The sequence below is a fragment of the Gadus chalcogrammus genome, chromosome 16 (assembly GCF_026213295.1).
Source record: "Gadus chalcogrammus isolate NIFS_2021 chromosome 16, NIFS_Gcha_1.0, whole genome shotgun sequence".
Lineage (NCBI taxonomy): Eukaryota > Metazoa > Chordata > Actinopteri > Gadiformes > Gadidae > Gadus > Gadus chalcogrammus.
In genome coordinates, this window is record NC_079427.1 from 21,044,038 (window position 1) to 21,064,145 (window position 20,108).

Here is a 20,108-nt window from a genome sequence, read left to right on the forward strand (position 1 = left end):
CCTGCATGATTTTATGCAAATGTACATAACTAAATGTCAAGATATGTCTTTTTAACTTTCAAGTTTCTTGTAGCTCTAACTGAATAATCACAATTGCGTTTCTAGTAGGGTTGTCAGTCACGATACTGGATTTTCTAACTTCAACACTATTCCTGGAAAAATATCGATATTCTGTACCATTTTTGATATCAGGGGAAAAGTTTTTTTCAGGAAAGAACATACCCAAAGTAGATTATATAGTAGAATAGATTATATCTCCACAACTGCAAGGGCGATAATGTCATCTTTGGGCCAAAAGAAAGATTGTTGTGCAAGTGAAATATTCAATGGGGATAATACTTGGTTAAAGTGAATAAAGCCATGGAACACGGCATAAGTGGAAGATAAAATTTCCACCTGAAATATTTATCAGTATCATTTGGTCGTTATCAGTTGGGAGCGCTGTCTTACTATGAGACACAAATAAAGGTAGATATCTTACAATTAAGACACTTGACACCTCTATTTAAAGTTCAGGGCAATCGAATGCACCAAGCCAAACACTCGCAAATAAATCTATGGCCACTAGATTGCGCTGAAGAATATGTTTTCTGATTGAAGGCAATTTACCTATTTCCTAAGAAACCTTCTCTTATTCATTGATTGAAAACACCATGTTAAGTTGCAAAATTTTGCCCAGATACTGGATAATCTGTTTATGGTGGTTTTATTCGATCAGAATCAACTTTGTGGACAAAAATCACAAAGGTAATACTTCATTTTTGGTTATTACAAGAAAAGGGGACGTTTCTTCTTAAGTTGTGATTTGCGAGTTTTAGTCACAGAATGATATGGTTTGGACTGTTGGAATAAGTGGAGGCTCAGCTTTCATGTATACAGTAGTTTGTGAGGGTCCAATTTCGTGAAAAAGATCGCTATTGCTCTGTGCATGTGCACAGTTATGAAACCCAAATCCGTGTTCTTGACTTCCTTGATAATTTGCCTCAATCCAAAGTACTTCCAAAGTAACTGCACTCCTCCATCACTTCTCCATTTAACTTCTACCTAAACCGTTCGCGGAGGTGCTGTACTTGAGATGCTAGCTGTGTTGGCTAACCTGTAGCACTGCCAGAGACCGCACTGCGAGTGAGTGACAGAAGGCGGGGCTATATTCGCACTGAAGCGATGCGTGTCTGTTAACTCGCTTTCCGAGAGAAGAGAAGACAGCGCGCTGATCAATTGCAAATACTTCTATTTTGTGTGGTTTTGAGGAACAAAAGGTTGTTCTGCAGTTTCTAAAAACATTTCAATAAATAGCTTTTATATTAACATCCACCCAAAATCCACTTGTCCGTTCGGGCAACCAGAATAAATCTCAACTTGCCCAAACATTTTTTTTACTTGCCCCGGGCAAGCGGGCAACCGTTAGTGTCAACCCCTATCGGTTGACTCGGCACCGGTTCTGAACAAGAACCGGTTCTCGATTCCCATCCCTAATCGTATGCGCTTGGAGAAAGAAACTTGAATTTGAATGGATGTATGATTCGTATGCCGTGGAAGACCATCTTCCCAGCCGTTTGATGGATGTGTCCGACAACCCTCGTTCGGCGGCTTTGGTTGCCATGACCAGTGTAGAGGGGAGATGGTAGGCCGCAGCCTTCTACTACCTTGGCGAGAAGGACTCTGAACCACTCTTAAGGTGCGGCCACACCAGACGCGTATCTCGCGTAATTTTTACGCGAGATACGCGCGTAAAATGTTGCTTGACCATTTTGTGTCAAAAATGGTCACATACGCGCAATACGCGCCATACGCGCACACGTCACTCGCCTAGATGAGTCCATGGGTGTGTTCGAAACCGCGTACTTGCTTACTACTCCTACTAACTATGACGTCAAATTGAGTAAGCTAGGACTTAGTAAGCGAGTTTAGGTAAGCGAGTAGTATCCGAATGTCTTCTACTTCCGGAAAGATTTTGAGTAAGCATCGCTAGCTTACTAGACGTACTCAACCGCCCCAGAATGCACTGCGTCTATTCAAAAGAACAGTGGAAGCAATGGCGCTAAACGGTGAGCCGCAGCAGCAGTGCTTTTAATAATTGTTTAATAATTGTTTTAACATATCACCGCAAATCCTTAGGTTGAAGGTGTACTGTGACGTTAAATGTGACGTTTATATATTTATTTATAATATTTATTAACGGCGCCCGGCCGGTAGGTTATTGACACGTCATTTGATTCACGTCATCTGAGGTGGTTAAGTAAGGACGGTCTTCTGAACGTCGATTACTCAAATGGATTACTCAATCATTATTTAAGGATTCGAGAAGTAAGCCAAATATTTAGTAGGTAGTAAGCAGTAAGCAAGTAGGCGGTTTCGAACACACCCCATGTGTCCATGCAAGTGAACGGAGCGTTCCCTCTTCGTCATAACTATCAAACCAAACATCCTTCACATTCACCGAGCGAACATTATGAAAGTAAAATGCACATTTCTCACTAGAAATGTTTCCATAAAAGCATTTAACGGCGTAACTATGTTACTATTTCCACACAGAATAAAGAAAGATGTCGGCCGTATGCTTCTGTCCAAGCTCACTACTCTCTGCCAGTGACGTCGGGTCAAGCTCAACGCTGATTGGGCAACGCGGCTAATCGTCAGACGCGTATCTCGCGTACTTCACGTAAAAAGTTCAATTTTTTGAACTCTTGAAATGTACGCGATATACGCGCGTATTGCGCGTAAATATACGCGCCACATACGCGCTATACGCGCGTACAATGTTGCTTATACGCGTAATACGCGTATTAAACCAATGGTTCCCTATGGAAAAAATGGCGATTTTAGACGCGAAGTACGCGAGATACGCGTCTGGTGTGGCCGCACCTTTAGTAATTGGCATGCCGTTGGAAAACATAAACCGAGGTGATTCGGGGGACGTGCGTTGCCGAAGCTTGAGATAGTGGAGTATGGAAGCATGAAGGACAGAAGGACAGAATGAGTAGTTGATTCTCGAAATAATGATGGTTACACCTGCTCCTAAGCTATCGCTTTTAGACCGTTTTAAGAAGATGGAAAAATGCCTTGGAGAAAAAGTGATGTCGGCGAAAGCCAGGCCCCGTGTAGGGAAAAATATCTGAGTAGGTGACGTATATTCCCCTGGACACATAAAACCAAAGAACGCTGTGAAAAACAATGTCTCGTGTAATACGTTCAAATAAAGATGGAATATCCCAGTTATGAGAGAGCACACATATCTATTCAAGATATCGAGAGTGATAGGCGAGCGTTTGTCTGGTACTCTTGTCAGTGACTTAGAAATACCTTTCGGCAGTAGACGAATTGCGGGTGCCGAAAATGAACTAGGAAAGCCAGAATCCTGGCATCTTGCATAAATTGAATACCAGACAAGTTTCTACTAATAGAAGACCATTTTTGTCTACGGGATTCTAAGCAGTGGCCGACACTGGAAAACTGATACATGCATGGGAATGCAAAATAAATTAAACAAAGACAATGCATGGCTATAAGCTTTGAGGGTAGACGGCGCTACGGCTTTTGCCATGAAGATCCTAGCGGAGTCTAAAAGAGAATTTAAACTGTTGCCTTATCCAACCAGAGTTTGTGGAAGGGTCAGCTGAGTATTGGATCCGCATGCGCTGCGGAGCATAGGCGTCTGATGTCCTGGAAATGGAAACGGGAGAGAGAATCAGCTAGAACATTATAGTGACCAGGAGCAGAGACATAATAGTAGGGCACGCAGAATGCTTTTTATTAATCATTGCCACCACTAGTTCATTTTCGCAGAACATTGTTATGCCCTTGCCCCCACGAAATGCTAGCAGCCCTGATTGGGTAAAGTTCGAACAGCGAAGACGACTCGGACCTGAAGGCGAATGTGCGAAATTCGGCTGGCCATCTTTCGTCAAACCATTGCCCTTCGAATAAACCCCGAACCCAACCGAGGGCGCTGCATCGGTAAATAGTTCAAGAGAATCTGATGATTTTGGCATGTCATTATAAAATAAAGATATACCGTTCCAATTAACAAGGAGAAACGACCAGAATTTGAGGTCAGACCTGCAGCCTTCGCTGAGGTATATTATGTCGTTAAGATTTGGGCCAGAAAGGGCCAGAGTTAGAAGGCGAGAGATGAACGAGCGGCCTCACGGTATAATGCGCATGGCGAAATTGAGCCGGCCTAGGAGGAGAGCATTTTGCGTTTAGTCCCTCCAGCAGTAGTTTGAAACTAATCGTAAAAAGATCTGATCCTCTGTAGTTTCTCATCAGGGAGGGATGCTTGCATCCTATCGGAGTCCAAGCGAATCCCTAGAAATTCGATTGAGGTAAACGGGCCCACCATTTTCTATTCAGATAGGGGGACGCTGATATCCCGGAATGCTGCCGTTAGAGTGTCCAGAACGCTGGTCTGATTAGATGGAAAGTCAATTAGCAATAATTCGTCCAGCAAATGTAAAACGAATGGCAACCGACATACATGATCCAGCACAAGGCCTCGGATAACAACTTGAAGAGGTGGGGACTCCTCCTACACCCGAATGTTAACCTGACTGCAAAATACAATTTAGACTACCATTTAAATCCGAACAGCGGCCAATCGGAATGATGAATAGCATGATTTTAAAAGCATCCGTGATGTCGGCTTTAGCAAGCCAGGCTCCCTGACCTGACCAATTTAATCAACGCAAATGTGTGGTCGATAGTGGCATAGTAGAAAGAAAATGGTGCATGATGCATTCATTGATAATAGCGATAGAAACACTTACCCGGGTATGAACTACAGTTATTATAAGAACAGACGGATTTGTTGAAATTGTTACAAATACTCCTCCCATTAGACAGAACGATAGGCCGGCCGAGACGATCACCAGGTTGGCCTACATGTTCACCACCATGGACGGGGAACAGAACGGGAGAGGTAGTAGAATTCTTTGGACAGAGCACCGTTGTGTGCCCGTGAGAACTGCAGATAGCGACCGATAGCGACTTGTGGCCAGGGAAATGGGAGAGCAGGAGCTCGGTGCCCGCGATAGACCGGTCGATTCTAGTATTGAACATAGCTATGCATTGAGCTGACTTGGCAGAGAATGCTTTGTGGTATTCATAAAATAGTTCCCCCATAGCACTGGTTGAGGTCAGCGATGATAGCGAGGTAAGCGTCTAGTTCGATCCTCCTTTCAAGATAAACTTGCACAGCATGTCTCTGTAAATATCGAAAGCGGGTAAGTCTTGGATCTGTTGTCTTTAAAAGAACAGACAACTCGCCACAATCAACCCATTGGCGCTCAAAAGCAGGGGAAGGTAACAGGAAACCCACAAGATTAACATCTTTACCTTGGAGTATATTGTATTTAGTTGGGAGATGGTTGCCGCGGCGGGCCTGATGAAACTCCTACCCGGATGCTGAACTGATAGAGCTGTAGATACTGTAAAGGATACGGGAGCTAGGGCAGCTACCGCAGATCGTGGCAGTAGGCAGGATGGCTAGACACGCGGCTGGTGTGTAGGCTGTGTTGGCGGAGAAAGCCGAGACCGATGGTTGCGCGCCGGGGCGCTCAGGCAGGAAGTGGAAGGGCACCGTGACGACTGAAGACGCGGGTTGAGGGCTTGGACCTTGGACCCTTCCGGGAGTTCGGATCGGTGTCTCGACGGCGTCCATCCTTGCCCCGAGGCTTTTCAAGGACTCGGCGAGGGTTTGTAGAACCTGGATGATATCCGTGTTGAGGACTTGTGGGTGAGTTGGTTGAGGATGCCTGGAATGATCAGCGTTCTTCATCGCAGTTTAGCCAGACCAGAAGTGGTAGGACGAGTAGCACGCTTCTTGACGGGTTGTTTGCTTTTAGCCGCAGCTGCAGCGGCGGCAGCATTACCAGCGGCGGCAGCATTACCAGCGGCGGCAGCGGCATTGGGAGCGGACAGTGGAGAGAGGGGTGCGTGTTGAGGGTTCCCCGAAGCTGCGTCAGCTACCTGCAGGATTTCCTCCCTTGATGAGCTGATTTCCAATGGGACGCCTTATTGGTCGAGGAGTTCTGAGAGTTTTTTGGTTGGCCGGGACGCCCGAGAAGCTGAGTTTTAACTGGATCCTTGAACTCCTGCGCGATATGGTAGGAGATAGAGGAATGGTATCTTCGTCGGATTCAGAAACGTCAAACTATGGGTGAGTACTAAGCGACATAGTGGGCTACTGAGAATAACCATCATCGAACGAAAAACCTAAGCAGCAATGGTGTCCGCCGGCCGGGTGTAACACAAAGGGACTCAGTGGGGCTTGTTTGTGAAGCGGGGGGTCCTCGTGGCTGATATCCGTACAGGTGATGTGGTAGAAATTAGTGAGTATATTCTATGGTAAACCATGATTATTAATAGGTTTTATATTTTAAATGGTGGAAAGCATTGTGCTTGCAGAATCTGGGTTCAGAACAGATGGTGCACAGAAATGTCTAGGGAACTGGGGGGAAGCTAAGTTGACCTCAGCCTTTTCAGCCTTGGGTCATCTTGGCTAATGAGGTTGATCCATGCGGACCTCAGAACTGGGCAGTTGATAACATGCTGGGACAAAGATTGACGGGCGGAAACCCCATTGTGACTCCATTGTAAACAAAGAAATTCCTATATGTGTATAAAGTGAGGCTGCAGCCCAATGTTCGAGCAGTGACTCTTAAGACCTACTCGGCTGTTATCGTTGTTGTTTTTCTTCACGATAAAGTCTTTTGTCAATTCTTGCTCCGGACCCCTTATTTATTTTACTCTCTCTCTCTCTTGAATTAGTCTAAGTGTTTATATCTCGATTAATCTACTACAGTGAGTTAAGCACATCGAAACAGCAAATCTCCGCTGACACCAACATCTTCCCTCGCTCAGATTCGGTGAGAGGCCGGACAAATTGTAGCTGGCAGGAGTAGGGGATAGCACGGCTGTACTGACTACTACTACCGCCACTACTACCACCACTACCACTACTATAGTTGTTTACCTATCCCCCCGGTCCACCTAGGCCATTGACTCTGCCCACGGTCCCAGCTGCAAAAGTGGTGGTGGCGGCGGTGGAAGAACCGATACCCAAGTCTGTCCCACAGACCTCCCCGACCCGGGGGATCCCGGCAGCTTCTGCTCCTTCACCCCGCAGCACCCGGCTGCCATCTTGGAACAATCTGCACCGACATACCGCTTCCGAGCCATAATCGTGACCGCGGGATGGGTGGGGGGGAACGCCAGCCAGACGCTGAAATTCCGGAGCTTTAATGCGTGCAACGGACAATCCTCCACTTTTTATTTTGTTTTTTTTGTATTTTTGTGTCGGGTCAACGGATCAAAACAACAGTGGTGGAAAGAGAAAGCGAATGCAATGTCACCCTTATGTGCCTTTTCAAAAATGCACAAAATAATAATAGGGGAAGTCCCTGGCCGATGAGCTCGTACCTTGGATAACGTCTCTATAGTCACTGAGGCTATGGACGAGGGATTCTGAGCCGATGAAACCCGACGAATCGTGCAGAGATAATAACACCGGTTTGAATAAGACGAAATCCTCTGGAAACGATCACAGCGAGATGATCTTAAACTCCGAGGACCTCCCGACCACCAAGGCCTCTGATGACTGAGGATGGACGATCCAGATGTGAGGCGGTCAGATCGTGCGGTGGACCCCCGCAGCACATCCTGCGTACTCAAGACGGGAGCTTGAGTATGCAGGACCCATAAGCTTCAGCACGAAGAGTGCACAATGCATCTGACCATGTAGCTCCCCACCGCACCAGCCGTGTACTACTTTAAAGGTCCCATGACATGCTATTTTATGTATTCTTTAATATAGGTATTAGTGGGCAACTAACACAGTATTCAAAGACGTTCCCTAAATTCAGCCGTGGTGCAGAGTTACAGCCACTCCGAGCCAGTCGCACATTGAGCTTCCCCCAAATGCGCTGTTTCGGTGGGCGTGTCAAGGAGGAGGGTGGGGGTGTGGCCCTGAGCAGCTTGCAGCCACGGTACCATGCGCTCTGTTTACAGTGGATGTATGCAATGGCGAGGCGCACACAGCCTTTAGCCGTGTTCTGTAAATATTCTAGAACACACGGGAGTCCTGGAGCTCTATATCTAAATATTATCATATAGCCTACACAGATATCTATATCATATAATATATATTATCACGGCCAAAAGCTGTGTGAGCCGATATTATGAATCTCAAACGACCGCGTTGAGTTCTCCGACGTTCCTGGTTCTTCAACGTCCACATCAATGTGAATACACACACTGTAACGCAAGTGTTTCTTGTCGGTTCTTTTACGTGTCTTGTTTTTCCACAACGAGACTGTCGTGGGGGTTATCTGAGCCATGGTTGAGAAGGAATTGGGGGAAAGGAACTTTGGTTTGTCTCGCTGAAGTACATGAACTGCGACATGCCGCCGGTTGCCGCGAGGCACCATCGCCCGGCAGCGGGCAGCCGGCAGCAGGCAGCGCGCGGTTCAGTCGACTTCAGGTTGATGTGAAAGTGGAAGAACCAGAGACTGTCCCAAATCTTAACCCGACAAAGTCGTTTGTGATTCATAATATCGTCTGGAGGCGCACACAATATGTTATATGATATAGATATCTATGTATTATATGATATTATTTAGATATAGAGCTCCAGGACTGTAACGCAAGTGTTGTAACTTGTACACTTCCTTGTTATTTGGATAACCGTTCTGCTGTTGGTGTGATGGCGCATAACACGTCGGACTCTCGTCTCTGGTATTTCTACAACGAGACTCGTATTGGGGGTTATCTCAGCCAAGGTTGAGAATGAATTGGGGGGAAGGAACTTTGGCTTTGACTCCCTCAAGAACATGAACCACGACAAGGAGGAGAAAGGGATCTTTGCCGGGCAGCGCTTATGCACCTCCGCCTCCGGCGGTGGTCCCTCAGCGGGGCTCAAGCGGGAGACATTCGCCGCCAACAATCCCTTTCTCCTCCATCATGTCGTGGTTCATGTTCTTGAGGGAGTCAAAGCCAAAGTTCCTTCCCCCCAATTCATTCTCAACCTTGGCTGAGATAACCCCCAATACGAGTCTCGTTGTAGAAATACCAGATACGAGAGTCCGACGTGTTATGCGCCATCACACCAACAGCAGAACGGTTATCCAAATAACAAGGAAGTGTACAACACTTGCGTTACAGTCCTGGAGCTCTATATCTAAATAATATCATATAATACATAGATATCTATATCATATAACATATTGTGTGCGCCTCCAGACGATATTATGAATCACAAACGACTTTGTCGGATTCTGCGACGTCTCTGGTTCTTCCACTTTCACATCAACCTGAAGTCGACTGAACCGCGCGCTACCTGCTGCCGGCTGCCCGCTGCCGGGCGATGGTGCCTCGCGGCAACCGGCGGCATGTCGCAGTTCATGTACTTCAGCGAGTCAAACCAAAGTTCCTTTCCCCCAATTCCTTCTCAACCATGGCTCAGATAACCCCCACGACAGTCTCGTTGTGGAAATACAAGACACGTCAAAGAACCGACAAGAAACACTTGCGTAACAGTGTGTGTATTCACACACACACATGTGGCGCTCGCACGGTCGAGTCTCATTGGTGGGCCAACGTCTCTGGGCGGGCCAGGCAGAGTAAGGGGAGGAGCTGAGATTCCTGATGACGTCATGAGCACAGACATTCCAAATCAGCGCGCTTGAGCCTCCGTTTTTTCAAAGGCGAGCAGAACAGCTAGTGCTAGTTTTACACCAAACGCAAGTTTTATCCACTGGGGGACCATAGGCAGGCTAGGGGAACTCATATTTATGTTAGAAAACCTCCCAAAGTGAGATTTTCATGTCATGGGACCTTTAAACAACTTCTAGTGAGATGGGACTTCTAGTGAGAACAGGCCCAATATATTGAGGTTTCCGATGCAGTAAAATGGCATCTGACGTAGGTGTAGGCCGTTTTTCAACACAAGTGCACACTCCAAAACAGAAGGAACATATTCAATATTAGAAAAGCCAGTGTACTTTAGAGTGCATTATGATGAATATCCCATACATATAAGGTAATACATTATTGTATTACAAATGGAGGTGGCCGTAGTCTATTTGCAAAACAATACTAGCCCTAAAATTGGTCAGGTAGACCGTTTACATTTAGTCAATCTTTGGTAACATGGATTAATAACGGATATACATACTAAAACAATTGACGAAATATGATCATAGATTGGGACCAACAAGCTTGTCATCTAATACTTCATCTGTTTTCTTAGTTGAAAAGACGCCTGGTAATGCATTGGATAAACTTGATTTCATGCTACATTCATAGTAAGTGGGAAGTTTAGGACTTTGAGCCTTATCCCATTTCCAAGAGAGGTCAGACACTATTAAACGATGTAATGATCGATGTTTATTTATACAACCCCTTTTGTAGACCAAAAATAGAATCTTACATGTATATTTTTAAAATGTTTCTTAGTTATCAATAATGTTACAGCAGAGTTAACATAAACTGTTTATTTTAAGTGGTTATAATGCAGGTCTACCATAAAATTATAGCATATACAAATTAAAGCAGAGAGGATGACCATAAAAAGCAATCCGACATACTGTGAATTGAACCATGCGTTGATATACATTATGGATATACCATGAGGATCTGGCAGTTGAATCTGTATCTGCAATCCTTATGGTTTTATGTAATATCTAAACACAGAAAATCACTGTGTGTGAATGCAACTCTGAAAGCCTCTAGTTTAGGCGCGGGAGTGCATGTGGTCGCCTCATTACTGCGGTCCCCTATGGCTGGCCCTTCTCTAGAGCTCTGTGTACGTTTTGCCAGAAGACGTCGGTGTTCTGGCCGGCCTTTGGCCAGCTCAGATACGTGCTCTTCTTCACCATCTTCCTCATGCGGTAGTAAGGGGAGAGCTGGTGGTCCAGGAGATCTTCCATGAAGAGCAGGATCAGCACATCCTTATTCTCATCAAAGAGGCGGAAGCTGGGGACACAATGTACAGGTTCAGGCTGTTGCAAACAGCATGCTTATTTTACCTGTTCCAAGTAAGATATTAAGAGAAAAAACATTATTCTTTTCAAAACAAATCAAACAGATTCGGACGTAAAATATCAAGATAAAACAGTTCAGCGTCATATGATTGCCTTTATATTGTGCCTTGCTTTGATGCCTGGGTTTGTTCTAGGTTGTTTCTTTCTTTAATTTGGTGCCCTGGGAACCAGATGAATCTGCATGCTCATATTTAATTTTCTCTGGCATGTGCATCTGGCCTAGCCTGGTTCAACATCAGACCTCATCTCAATCTACATTGAGAAGAGGTCTGGGAACCACACATTCATTTTCTCGTATTTGAGGCGTGGTTTATGATTATTGGGCGCTATGAATGTCTATCATATGAGTCTGTACGTAGCTCATAGCTAATCGTATCAATTACGTATATAGCGTGACAGAAATTCAATGAGGAAGAAGACGATGGGTGTGTCGCATAGATGTCGTCATCGTCTTGTCGTCCCTCCCCGTTCTGTGATTGGTTCCCTATCTCAGACGAAAATCGGATCCATCGAATCCAGGCTGCCCAGCAGCTCAAAATGAAATCACACGCAAGGCAGCATGGGTATACCCAGGCTACATCTGGCCCCCCTTCTGTTCAGACAGATTTCCTGTAGACTGTGCCAGGGTCAGGCCCTAGGGTTGGGTATCGTTTGGGTTTTATCCGATACCGGTGCCTACTCTGTACTTTTCAAACGGTTCCGGTGCTAAAACGGTTCTCAAACCGGTAGGCCTACTTAAAAAAACGAAACGGCACACACTTGCATTAAGCAGAAAGTCAGCGGACACTGAGTTGAATGGCAACGGTGTTTGCTAGCCTACTTGATATGCAAGATTTACGGTTGGCATTCAATTACTCGACTTACCCGAAAAGGCTGCTGTGAGTGCTGTGACTGATACATATCTTTTTAAAATTACAAATAATTTTAATTACTCACTGAAAGCAGGCAGGCACGCATCATGGCGCAACATTACTGCCAAAGTCATATTAAGTAATATAACTCATGTGCGCAAGGCAGCCACAGGAGACGCCAACATTGTTTTCAACCGCTCGGTACCGCGCTGTATTAATTCCCAAATTTTGAAAAGAAAAAGTATTTGAAGTGAATAACGACTCTGTTTTTGATTTGTTTATTTGGTTTTTGAACAGCAAGTTTTGGATGCATGCATCGGCTTTGAGTTTGTTTGTTTGTTACTTTAAAATTACATTCGCTCGCAACACACACACACACACGCACACACGTTCATTCACGTTCACCCACTACAGCCTGCCGATCTTCAATTGACAAGTCCGTCCTGAGTCTCGAGGCGCCAATAGGCTTTATGGTTTATATGTTTGAAAGCCGTGACACACTCTTTTACCAGTTGGCCTGAAATACCACGCCTCGCAGTCATGGACCTATAAAGAAAGTCGTAGTCGTACCATGCTTGTTTACCGCAACATTGAGAAGGGTCCCGTCTGAAACAGAGTCGCGCAGCGCTGCGTTCCGAACGTTGTGTAATCAAATACACCGGTATGGCGGTAGGCTATATAAAAAAATCATATCCTAACGAAAATACACACCGTTATTCAGTGAGTACCTGTATAGCGCCCAGCAGTAACGCAAGTTGACGCCGCAACACCATGGGGGCGGGGCAAGGGGCGTTAAAAAACGTCAGGCACCGTTATAAGGAACCGAAATGTGCGTTCTTATTCGATCTCGTTACAACCGTTTACGTCGGAACCGGTTCCCTACTGATAATACATAATCCCATAATCCCTACATAATTATCGATGGATTCCCAGTACCCTTCTCCTCCAAAGTAAAGAGCCTCGGCGTCATCCTGGACAACACCCTCTCATTCGCACCCCATATTCACAACATCACCCGGACTGCATTCTTCCACCTCCGCAACATCGCCAGACTCCGCCCATCACTGACCCAATCCAGCACTGAAATCCTAGTTCACTCATTTGTCACATCACGCATAGACTACTGCAACGCCCTCCTCACCGGACTCCCCACCAAACTCATCAACAGACTGCAGATCATTCAAAACTCAGCCGCCCGGATCATCACCCGCACCAAATCATCTGACCACATCACCCCTGTCCTCATTCAACTTCACTGGCTCCCAGTACACTACCGCATCCAATACAAAACCCTACTCCTCACCTACAAAGCTCTCCACAACCTAGCCCCCAGTTATCTCTGCGACCTCCTCCAAGAATACACTCCCTCCCGCTCCCTCCGCTCAACCTCTGCTGGACTACTATGTATCCCCACATCACGACTCACTTCAATGGGTGCCCGGTCATTCAGCTGTTCAGCACCCAGGCTCTGGAACTCCCTCCCCCCACACATAAAACAGTCAGACACCATTAAAACCTTCAAGTCACAACTCAAAACTCACCTGTTCAAACTCGCACACAACGTCTAACTGATCACTGTTTTGATTGTTTTTTTTTTCTTTGTTTTGTTTTGTTTTGTCTTGTTTTTGTTTTATTTATTTATTATTGCTTATGTTTATTTATTTATTTATTTATTTTTTCCACAATGTCTTGTTTTTTTTAAAAATGTATGATGACTATATGCTATGTAAGGTGACCTTGGGTGTCTTGAAAGGCGCCTCTAAATTAAATGTATTATTATTATTATTATTATTACTGGAACGGAGTTTCGGTGCTCAACCCTAATCACGACCAACAAATCTAATATGGGGCTGGTACGGTGAATGTACGGAGGAGCGGCCTATGGGAGCGCCATTGAGTCGGCAACTGATGTGCCGACTCAATGTTCCCTTTAACATATAGCGGCAACTGATGTGTCACACGTTCCTTCGCTCTGATTGGTTGTTGGTCATTCCAAATGCATCCAGATTCATTTTGGTCAGCGCCTGTTGATAACGTCCCTTGAAAATCAAAAATGAACGGAGAGGTTCCGGACTAATACGCATTTGTGAATTGGTCTGGCGATGACAGCCCAGTAATTTGCTTCCCTCAGAGAATTAATAAAGAGTTGTTGTATGATCTAGAAGAAGAGCTGTCAAAGTAGACAAGTTAATGTTTGCTTCATGGTGTCTTTGATTAGATAAAAGTGAGAAGGTTGCTGTGGTCCCCACCTGGCCATCTGGATCTCTCGGGAGCACCACTCACTCTCCAGGTAGGGTCTGCTGATGACACAGATGGTCTTCCTGCTGCTGTAGATGGCCTCTGTGATGTTCTCGATGATGGGCTTACCTGCGGAGTTAACGTTTGGTCCATGAACGCAATTTTCTTAACATAAGGAGTGTTGGTAAAAAGTTGGAGTCGGTGGAAGAAGTAGGGCCGCGTCAACATTTTTATGGGACTGTTTTTCAAAATGCAATGCCTTGTTTTTTGATTATTTTTTACCTGTATTTCTTGGTCGAGTTTGAAGACTGAAAAGGCAACTACTATATTGACCAATATTCAATTGATTGTATGCTTGACATACAATCACACAAATACAGCCATGCAACCAAACTTTGTTAAAGAACACCGGAATCCTCTGTCAGGGCAATGGGAATAAATGAGACAAGTATTTTTACTCTTCAACATTGACAGACAACAGAAGGGACAGGCAGTCACGAAGACAGACAGAGAGGCAGCCGTACCTGGCTGGAAGTCTCGGTGGTGCAAGCAGAGCTTCCAGCCTCGCTCGTCCTCCAGCGCAGGAAGCATCTCCCTGTGGACCCACTCTTCGTCCTGGACGTTGTAGGAGATGAACGCGTCATAGCGGTGCTGCTCATTTTTCTTCCTCTCTCTCATGTCGTACAGCAATGCCATGAAGAGGTAGTAGGCATAGACCAGCTGCCAGCGCAGAAAATGATAGCTGAAGGAAGCGAGTAAAGTGAACAGTACTATGGAAGAGGTGGAAATGAAGCAGAGGAAATTGGAGTCCATCCAGCAGGAGCGCACGTCAAAGTCGAGGAGCATTGTTCTCTTCTCGCTAAGCGGATATGTACAGGGCTGATTGTAGCCTCTGGTGAGCTGCGTCTGCTCGCTGCTTAATGCCCACAGCAGGAAACCAGCGTTGGAGCAGTCACAGGTCAGAGGGTTGTCAGAAAGATCTAGATAGGTAAGGGCAGGGAGGGACTGAAAGACGGACTCGTTGAGCACTGTCAACTCGTTCTGACTGACGATCAAACATCTGAGACTGGTCAGGTTGGCCTCCAGGAAATCCAAAGTCCTGAGGGCGTTCTCAGACAGATCCAGAACCTCCAGATTAGACATGGCTTGAAAATGCTCGGGGCTCATGCCTGTCAGAAAACTTGCCCTTATGCTAAGGCTTTTCAAATTATGTGCGTACATAAATGTGTCCAAATGTGGCTCCTCTATGTAGAAGTTCACAGCTGTGAAATGCTCTAAATGTCTCATTTTGTGCAAATAATACGAAGGGATATATAAAGGAAATTCAAAGTGAAAACTTTTGCATATTATTGTAATGTTCCTCACAGAAGGTAATTCCATTAGGCCTTTGTAATTATTTGCATATGTACCATTGAAGCCCTCTGGCACATCCATATATATTGTAAGATTTCTTAACTCATGCAGTCCTTTGAAACGAATCATTTCGAATGGCAAATACACACTAAGACTTCGAAGGTTGCGCAATCCATCAAAGACATTAACAGTAGTATAAAGTTCGTCCATATACAAATGCTGCAAGGATTCCAAACCCTTAAAACTTCCCTTTGAAAAATTACGTATTTCGTTCTGAGTCATATCTAGGAATTGTAGTTTCTGAAGTCTGGTTTCGAAAACTCCTCCCAGCTCCAAAAGCATATTTGAATTTATAGACAGAGTTTTCAGAACATTTTGATTTTGAAAAACACACCTCTTTAATTTCCTAATGTGATTGTACTGGAGATATAGTTCTTTGAGGCTTGTTAAATTAACAAAGTCTGAGCAGCCTAACTCAAGAATGTCATTGAAACCCAGGTCTAGGATTTCCAGTGAGGAAAGACTGTTTACAACCACTGGCACTTTTTGGAGGACGTTGCCACGCAAACCGAGGCGTCTAAGTCGCTTCATTGTTAGCACTGATTGACTGGAGAGATTGCTAATTTTGTTGTTCGATAAGTCCAACTCGTTCAGCTGGCCACACTGAGGCAGTTCACAGTCACTGCCCAAAGAGTTCAAATGGAGGTCCAGGGTCCGCAGAGATAGGGTTCTGCAGGCTGTTTTGAGGAGGCTGCTGTTGATCCATCTCTCCATATTAGAGAACTGTAGATAGGATAGGGACTCAACACTCTCTAGAATCTCACTGATGCCTTCGAAAGATACTGTAGTATTATGAAAATGAACATGAGTTATACTCTTGAGAGAAGATGGGTCTGGAAGGTCCACATGCATAACATCTTTTCCACAACTCGAAAGATCGATCTCCTCGAGATCCTTAAAGTAGTTTGTTGTGATGCTCAACACTGCTAAAGGATTAGAAGATAGATTTAACAACCTGACAGGGGAGCTCATGTTGTGGGGCAGATGTTTGGATTCAAATGAGGAGAAGTTGTTACCACCGATGTGTATTTCCTGAATGTGTGGTAGTTGGAAGATGGGCAGAATGTTCGTAATTTTGTTAAGCTGGTTGACTTCGAGTTTGACCGTTCGCAAGCTGGACGTTAACTCAAAGGCAGAAGGAGAGATGAGCAGGATTTTGTTTCTACTGAGGTCAAGCACTGAGAGCTTCAACATACCATGGAAGAGGTGCTTAGGAAGCTTGGTCAGTTTGTTATCTTGCATGTACAGTTCCCTCAGCTCTATCAGATGGACTAAAGAACTGTATTCAATATGAGCAATATGGTTCTGGTGAATATGTAACACTGTAAGGTTTGAGAAATATCTGAAGTCATGCTTGCTAACTTTTTGAATTCGATTTTCCCCAACGTTTAACCACACTAGACCTTGGGGTAGGCCAGCTGGTACAGAAGTTATTTGATGGTAAGAGCAGTCAATGCTGATACCAGCCCCAGTATGGCCAGAAAACAGTACTATGCAGTTTGGTATTGAATAAGCAAGTGATGGGTTGAAATGAAGCATGGAAGAAAGAAGCAAAAGAGATACATATTGTGGAAACCATGGACACCAATATCCCTCTCTGGCCATGGTCTTCTGTGAAGGGATACCAGTCAGGTCAGCCTGGACGATATAGTGTGGCGGAGTCGAGAATCGACCAACTCCATCCACACTACAAAGGGCGGAATGAAACTGAATCAATGAGAAATCCCCTGACCGGCTTCAAACACATCCAGTGAACATACATCTTTTTTACCAAATTTTAAATTTTAAATACAGCAAAAAGCTAAAGATCTTCCCTTTAACATATGGATAACACTGGTCTTCACTACATTATACAATTAAGATTAATTATTGGCGTCATTTACCTTTGCAATAATATTTTTGAAACACGGTGGATGACATATACAAATGGATGAAAATACTATAACTATTATATTACAGTGATATAGAATTGGTTTAGTATTGATATCAGGCTTCATAGGTTAACTGACTAATTATGCGTCTCTAACAAATAATTAAGTTTCACCAAACACAGTAAAGACTACGAAGGTGTATTAGGAAGAACAAGCATGATGATTTTTTAAATGACGAGATTAATGTCGAAATGTCGACTTTGCGCATATCGAGCCTGTGTCTGCGCGCGTGTGGAGCCTTCGTGTGCGCGTGTGGAGTTTGAGTCAGCACGAAGGTGGAACCCGTGTGTTCGCGTGTATCGAGCCTGTGTCCGCGCGCGCGTGGAGCCTGTGTCTGCGCGTGTTGAGCCTGTGTATGTGCGTGTGTCGAGCCTGTGTGTGCGTGTTGAGCCTGTGTGTGCGCGTTTGGAGCCTGTGTCCGCGCGCGTGCGGAGCCTGTGTCCATGCGCGTGCAGAGCCGGTGTGTGCTTGTGGAGCCTGTATGTGTGCGCGTGTGTCAGGCAGCCGTGGCCATCGAGCTCTGAGGGGCAAGGGAGCCACCCAGCTGATACCTCATCGACTCCACGGCCCATGGTGCTTAGAAACTGCATGTCCTCGATAGAAGGAGCCTCTTTGTCTTCATCCTTGTTTACATTAATCTCGACATTTCGAGCCTAAAGTCGACATGATATGGCAACTTTATTCTCGAAAAGTCGAGATTGACGTCGACATGTTGACTTTATTCTTGAAATTTCGAGATTTATCTCGACAAACTATTTCATGGTATTTCACCTTTATTCTCGAAATTCCGAGATTTAAATCGACATTTCGACATTAATCTCGTCATGGAAAAATAATATTTCATGCGTGTCCCTAATACACCGTCGTAAAAGACAGTTCAGGAGAGAGACTGAGAAAAGGCACATATTATGATGATGACACTAAGAACACCCAATTAATGATATTGACATGAAAATATCGGTTAAAACAGTTCTCTTGCTTTTAATACTCACCGCTTTCCGAAGGCCTCTTCTGATCACACAATCATTTAGGACTCGTCTGGCTCTATGGTGCCTGTTGCCTGAGATGAGGGTTTATTTGTATGCGTTTTGCCTATGTTGTTCCTCTTATTTTAATGATCTGTCTTACCAGCTGCATGGCCCGTGTTTCAGTTCACAGACCCTTAGAGAGGTCAGAGTGAGGTGAACATGGTGTGAATGCCTTAAAGGACTGTAATACACAGGGAAAGGCAACCAGAGATCTGCAACAGGAACACAGCTGCTGATTTCTTCGAAGAAAGTAGTCCAATCCGGATCGCTTTTAACTCACTTTATTTGTCAAAGTATTTCGGTATGGTAACTACGGAGCAAAAGGAGAGGAATTGTATCAAACACGTTCTGAGCGACTCCCAGCTGATCAATACCTCTAACCCGCAAGTCTGAGCTACCGGAAGTTTCTGACCCCCAATCTCTCTGTCGAGATTGATAGGGTCAAGTGGGCGTGTCCTATGTGACGTATTAGCCTCGGCTTCCTCACCTGTCTAAAGGTGCTGCCTTCTGTGGATGGAGTAGCTATTGCAGCCTTCAGTAAGGTCCTGCTCCCCTTGTGGCTATGTACAGTATTTACGGCTTATATGTTTGGTCCTGCTTCCTAGTGGTTATGTGAGGGTAATACAGCTTGTGTGTTTGAATCTGCTTCCTCGAGGCTATGTGGGGGCAGCTTATGTTCTTAAAATACGTAACACAGCCTATAGCAACGTGTCTGAGGCTCCTGTTGTGCCCATGTCCATCCTCTGTGCGGTTTGTCCAGATCCTTGGTGAACATGCCATGCAACAATGTTTTAAAGTTGTCATTGTTTACATTGTTAAACCCAAGGTACACTCACTCGTTTTGTACAATATTGGAGTGAACAAACCTTTGAAAAAGTAGAGCAATTACAAGATTTCAATGTTTATTTGAAACAAAGTTAAGCTAGGTTTGCTGAAGCCTGGAACTAAGTTTTGCATATGTACTGCAATCGGCCATTCATGGAGAGCCCTTTAGGGGCTTTTCACAACATGTGAACTTCACACCGGCTTCTTTCTCCTTAGCGAACTCTAGCGAAAGTACCACAATGTTCGAAAGAGGAACAATATGCTAATTGTGGAAAATAAAAATAAACTAACCCTAACAAGATTTTGGTATCAGAAAGTGAGAAACCGAGACACACACACACACACACAAGTACACACCCGCACGCAAACAATGTTAGAATAAGAGGAACAACCTTATGCTAATTGTGGAAAAAAAAAACTATCCCTAACAAGATTTTGGTATTAGAAAGAGTGGGCCCTGAGGACTAAGGACTCACAGACTCAATTGATCTCAAGTGCTAAGTGAGCGAGTGTGTGAGGCCACATGGGCTCAGATAGGTATATTTGGGATTGGGACAGCACTTCACGAGAGCACATTTTACCTTGGCAACGTTTAATTACAAAGATGTTGCTGACACTTGCCGGTTTGCGAATTCTCTTTTTTTTTTTTTTTTTTCTTAAATGCAATGAAAACAATCGGCTACAGCAATTTATTGATATTAGAAAATATAATTGTTACTTTTAATTACTTCAGTATAAATTGGTCTACACATAGGGCCTACTAAACATAAATCAGAACGGGCT

General features: G+C 44.7%; 1 protein-coding gene across 2 annotated transcripts; it reads right to left on the minus strand.

The window, feature by feature from the left end:
- Window positions 1-10,383: 10,383 nt before the first annotated feature.
- On the minus strand, window positions 10,384-18,515 carry LOC130406448 (toll-like receptor 13). Of its 2 annotated transcripts, XM_056612034.1 has the most exons (5): window positions 18,465-18,515; window positions 17,105-17,228; window positions 14,653-14,743; window positions 14,140-14,257; window positions 10,384-10,971 (listed from the first exon to the last, which is right to left on the minus strand). In XM_056612034.1, exons 2-5 carry the CDS (start codon window positions 17,144-17,146, stop codon window positions 10,773-10,775), a joined length of 450 nt encoding a protein of 149 aa, XP_056468009.1. In that variant the 5' UTR covers window positions 17,147-17,228; window positions 18,465-18,515; the 3' UTR covers window positions 10,384-10,772. The 2 variants fall into 2 exon arrangements, with proteins under 2 accessions (XP_056468009.1, XP_056468008.1); XM_056612033.1 differs by having other exon boundaries at window positions 14,653-17,228.
- Between the last annotated feature and the right edge of the window lie 1,593 nt (window positions 18,516-20,108).

Bases quoted from the DNA above. Each gene is read 5' to 3' on its own strand.
- LOC130406448 (XM_056612033.1), bottom strand. From the start codon at position 17,146: ATGGCCAGAGAGGGATATTGGTGTCCATGGTTTCCACAATATGTATCT. The intron at 14,258-14,652 runs GTACGGCTGCCT...TTAACTCCGCAG, and splicing joins CCACCGAGACTTCCAGCCAG to GTAAGCCCATCATCGAGAAC. The intron at 10,972-14,139 runs GTGGGGACCACA...TTGTGTCCCCAG, and splicing joins CGAGAGATCCAGATGGCCAG to CTTCCGCCTCTTTGATGAGA.